The 4443-nt window shown below is 52.2% G+C and overlaps 1 protein-coding gene across 1 annotated transcript; it reads left to right on the plus strand.

Annotated features, from left to right (window-relative positions):
- Positions 1–2371: 2371 nt before the first annotated feature.
- On the plus strand, positions 2372–4443 carry LOC34619355. Its single transcript, XM_026336518.1, has 3 exons — positions 2372–3644; positions 3872–4082; positions 4206–4443. Exons 1-3 carry the CDS (start codon positions 2495–2497, stop codon positions 4441–4443), a joined length of 1599 nt encoding a protein of 532 aa, XP_026192303.1. The 5' UTR covers positions 2372–2494.

A 4443-nucleotide genomic window follows, 5' to 3' on the forward strand; every position in this document is an offset into this window, starting at 1 on the left:
GGCTTGGGAAAGGATTAAATCTCCTTGACGCGTGTGCGGACATTGCTGCGCAGGCAAGGAACTCGTGTGGAGTTGGAGGATACAGAGGGAGCTGAAGAAGTGCGGCATTAAAGGTTTGATGAGCAAGATAGGGAAGGGCAGTCCAAGTGCTTGGCGGAGGAGCAGCTGCGGGCATGGTTGGCTGCCGAGGATTTTTGCGGATCTGCTTGGTCAACCACGCTACTTGCCAAGGACGGCACTGATCCGGTCCACTGAAAATTATTCCCAGCGCATGCTCTGCCGGAGGCGTCTACCTCCATCAATGGGTATTGCTTGAAAAGATGTTAGTTACTGCTGTTAATGTGTGTTATACAAATGGAATTGTGTGCATTCACTCACAAGCATGTTGACGCTGTGTTCTTCCTTAGGCAAGTTCAGGGCTTGCATGTGCCTTCTTCCCGTCGATTTCGCGTTATCAGTTGATGCACAGATTTGCATTTCTGATATACACTATTTTCTCGTCTTGTATGTCTGGAAAGTAAAGATGGTGCGTGAGGTCTTCCGCTGTTCTTTATGCAGTTGATCGCTGCATGCACGTACGGAGCAGGAGGTGGTGCCCTTTGATAGGGGGGAAGGGGGAAGCTATGGCGAGCCAAGTTACACTCCAATAATTTTTACCACACGAGTCATATCAACTGAGAACTAGTATTAACAAATTGGATAGTCTGTCCGTCCATATTGTTTGTGGTAGGGTACTGTTACTCACTGCAACAAAATGTAAGTTTGTGAGAGCTTGTGTTAGATGCTTTGTGTAACTAGCTTTGTTAGCTTGATGCATTAAGCGAGGGCATTATACCACGCCCTAGCTCTCTCTCGCCTTTACTGCTGGAATCTCTGAGGCTCGCAAGCAGGGGATGGCGAGGATCTCTCTAAGAATCGGTCAGCGTTCCCGTCGCTCCTAAGCGGAGCCTGATGTTCAGTATCTCCCAATGAAGCCTTTAGATGGAGTGTTCCACACAGAATCAGGTCGCTCATAGTAGAATAAAGTCCAACCTGGCCCGGTAATATGCACAAAGAAAGTTAAAATTCTTTGAGTTTCCACCTAAGCTCCCCTCCTTCCAGAATCCCATAGAGACTGCCAGCTCAGTTGCTATCCCGTTCAGATGCCGCCTCCTTATCGACCTAGCTAGCCCTCTGTAACAAGCTGTATTTCACAGGTGCTTAGCCAGCTTTCTTTCTTGCTCTTCAGCAGAGAGGCTGCGAAAACATCGCCTTAGAAGGCTGGTTAGTGTAACTCCATTTCAGGTCGCCCTTGGGGGAAATTTCACACCAGGCTCACTGGAAAATCAATACTTATTGAATGCTCTTTGCTAGCGTGCTCCCTCCTTCCTCGACCCTCGCTCTCAAGTGTTTCAACGACATCAGTGAAGATCAGCTACTACGGTGCATGCTGCTTGGCTATCGTAGCACTCCAAGGACGCACAGCCAGTTGCACAAAGCATCAAATGCGAAAGCACGATACTTTGCCTCTTCCCTGTGCCGAAGCGAAAGGGCTCTGCAATTTTCAGGCTCTATCAACATACCAACCAATCAGGTCATCACCAATTCTAGTGCAAGCATATCTATTGTAGAAACTGTGTTAGCGCAGCTTGGCGCTCTGCAAATGTACGGTAGGTTGTCTATCCGTTGCTTTTAAGATGCACACAGCTACCCAGATACCTAGTTGGCTAGATATGAAATTCGTTATCCACCTTTGCGTTCTTGAATGCAACTAGAATAGCAGCTACGGAGGCTTTTGCGGCATAGGTGTGCAACAAGTTCACTATGTTGTAGAGGCCTGCACATTTTGAGTATCTGGAAGACCCCATTGGCAGTCCCCTGCACCCTCTCCACAAGGGAGCAGAAAAGAGCATTTCCGGTGGGCTGTGACGGCAAAGAGGGTTTCACTGGTGAGGGGGCCTTCTGGAGGGCCCCTCGCCATTGATTTCCCCCGAAGGAACTCATAAGTGACAGAGGTTGCCGCGCTTCTAGTCCTCGATACATCAAGAAAATAGACGGTTTATCTGGATGTTTGGATATTTCAAAGCGAAGAACGACACAGAGCCAGCAAGTGAAGTGTGCGAACGGCGGGTGCTGCGGCTTGCTGGTTGGACCGAGGGTGCTCTACACCGTGGAGGCATCCTTTGGTGGTCGAGGCAGCTCCACCCTCCAGTTAGTTGGCAAATGCACTATTTTCAATCAATGTCTGTGCTTTCTGCCGTTCTCACCACGTGTGGCCTTCTATTTCTCTTCCCCGGAAGCCTATATGGAAAAAACCCCAGGGGCCCCCGAGTCCTTAGAGGCTCCAGGGGCCCTCGAGGCTTCTGAGACGCGGAAAGTGCCTGGGGCTTCGCCTGTGCCTGTGACGATTGTTACGGGCCTGCTGGGTGCGGGCAAAACGACTTTGCTGCGGCGACTGCTGCGAGACAGTGGAGGCTTGCGCCTGCTTCTCGTTCAAAACGAGTTCGCTCAAGAGATGGGCATTGAGGCCCCTGCCCTAATAGACGCCGCACAGCAGTGCCAACGGCAGCAGCAAGAGCAGGCAGTCTCGGCTCAAGAGCGCTCCCCCTGGTTAGTAAGCTCGGATGTCGAGGCCGCTTCGGCTTCTGATGGAACCAGCACGGAAGTGCCATACAGCAATCTCGTTGAGCTTCCTGGCGGCTGCTTGTGCTGCTCAGTACGGGGCGAGATGCTTCAAGCCCTTGAGGCTCTTTTGGCTCGCTATAAAGCGCAAATTGATGCCGTCCTCATAGAAACGAACGGTGCAGCAGATCCGCAGCCCATTTGCGAGGGCCTTTGGTCTGATGAGCAGCTCATGGGATCTCTGTATCTCGATGGAGTGGTTTGTCTTATAGATGCAGCCAGACCTCATACCGTGCTCGCTCCGCGTCCATTATCTGGTAGGGCTCCTGCTTCGGGTGCTGAAGAAGGAGCAGGCAAGCGGCAGGCGGCAGAGGTAGGAGCAGGGTCACCTCCTAAAGGGGCCCTCCCCGTCTCCTTAGAGGCCCATGGAGGCCTTGGCATTACTGCGTTGAAGCAGGTGGCATGTGCGGACTGTGTGCTTCTGACAAAAGTAGACCTGTGTGAGGATCAGCAAGTGCTGCAACTGCACCAACAAATCTCGACCTTAAACCCGGGAGCTCGTGTCTTCCGTTGCAGCCAGGGGGCTGTGCCGCTCCACGCATTACTCGGACTGGAGGCCTACAGTAGCGGCAATAGTAGCAGCAAGCTTCTGACGACGACGCCCTTTACTCCAGAAGCGGCAGCTGCAACCGCTGCTGCTCATGACCTCTGGAAGCAGCAGCAGCAGCAGCACCAGCACCAGCAACACGAATGCGAAACTGTCGGAAATTGCTGCCATGACATGCTGGGTGGCCTGAACAGTGTGCTTCTGCGCTTCTCGCTCGGAGGGAGCTCTACAAAGAGCGCTCCAGAGGGGCCTCCGCGGCTTTTTTCTTTGCGCCGACTGCGGCAAACAGTAGGGGAGTTGCTGTGGGGTGAGGATGGGATTGACGGAGGTGAGGCGTCTGGCGCACCGTGTGAAGGGAGCGGCGAAACAATTTTTCGGTGTAAGGGCCTTTTCCCGGCTTGGCGAGACTTTCCAGATGAAGCAGAAGACGGCATAGGTAAGTGTCAAAAAACAAGCAAGCACCAGCCACAGCAGGAACCGTACAGGGGGAAGCCAGCAACTATCATTTTCGTGCGTATTCTGGGGGGCTCTTTCTGCGTTCTTGTTGCTTCTATTGCGTATACGTGTGGAGGAACCCTAAAGGGGGAGCAAGGGAGGGAAAGATCACGATCAACAGTTGCGAAGGCTGCAGCGCTTCTCTGTGCCAGAGTTCTGTCTTTGCAGGCCGCTGGTGGATTTATGAACTACAGGGTGTAGGCCGAACATTCGAGATTCGGCGAGTGCGGAAGACGTGTGCTGCTATCGCTACTTCAGCCCTTGCTGCTGACGGCAGCGGTGCAGTCGAAGCCAAGTTTCTCTTTGTTGGGCTCTGCCTTCGCAAGCAAGAGCTTGAGCAGCGGCTCCTGAAGTGCTTGGGGGAGGAAGAGAGGACACAGTAGGCAGGGGAGCAGCTTGTGTGCAGGTCTCTTTTTATCTATTTTCCTTGTACCGTTCCACCATAGTTGGCTGCTTCTTCAGCCATGCTGCACATGCGGAAAGCACAAAACCGGCTGCGAAGAGTGTTAGCAGATGTAAGGGCTCTCATTCAGTTAGAAGGGCAAGATTTCACAAAGAAAAATTTAATGGCGGTTTATTTAGTTTGCGTTGAGTCTGGAGTTCAGTATCCCCCAATGTTACCCTTCGATGGAGTGCTACAGGGTTGGGCAATCCTTAGATATACCACTGCTAAGGCAGCTGTTCGTCTACGTTGTGGCTTTTCAGAACCAACGTTCGGTGGATGTCATTCGAACGATTGA

Source organism: Cyclospora cayetanensis, unplaced genomic scaffold (genome assembly GCF_002999335.1).
Source record: "Cyclospora cayetanensis isolate NF1_C8 unplaced genomic scaffold, CcayRef3 CcayRef3_contig_131, whole genome shotgun sequence".
Classification (NCBI taxonomy): domain Eukaryota; phylum Apicomplexa; class Conoidasida; order Eucoccidiorida; family Eimeriidae; genus Cyclospora; species Cyclospora cayetanensis.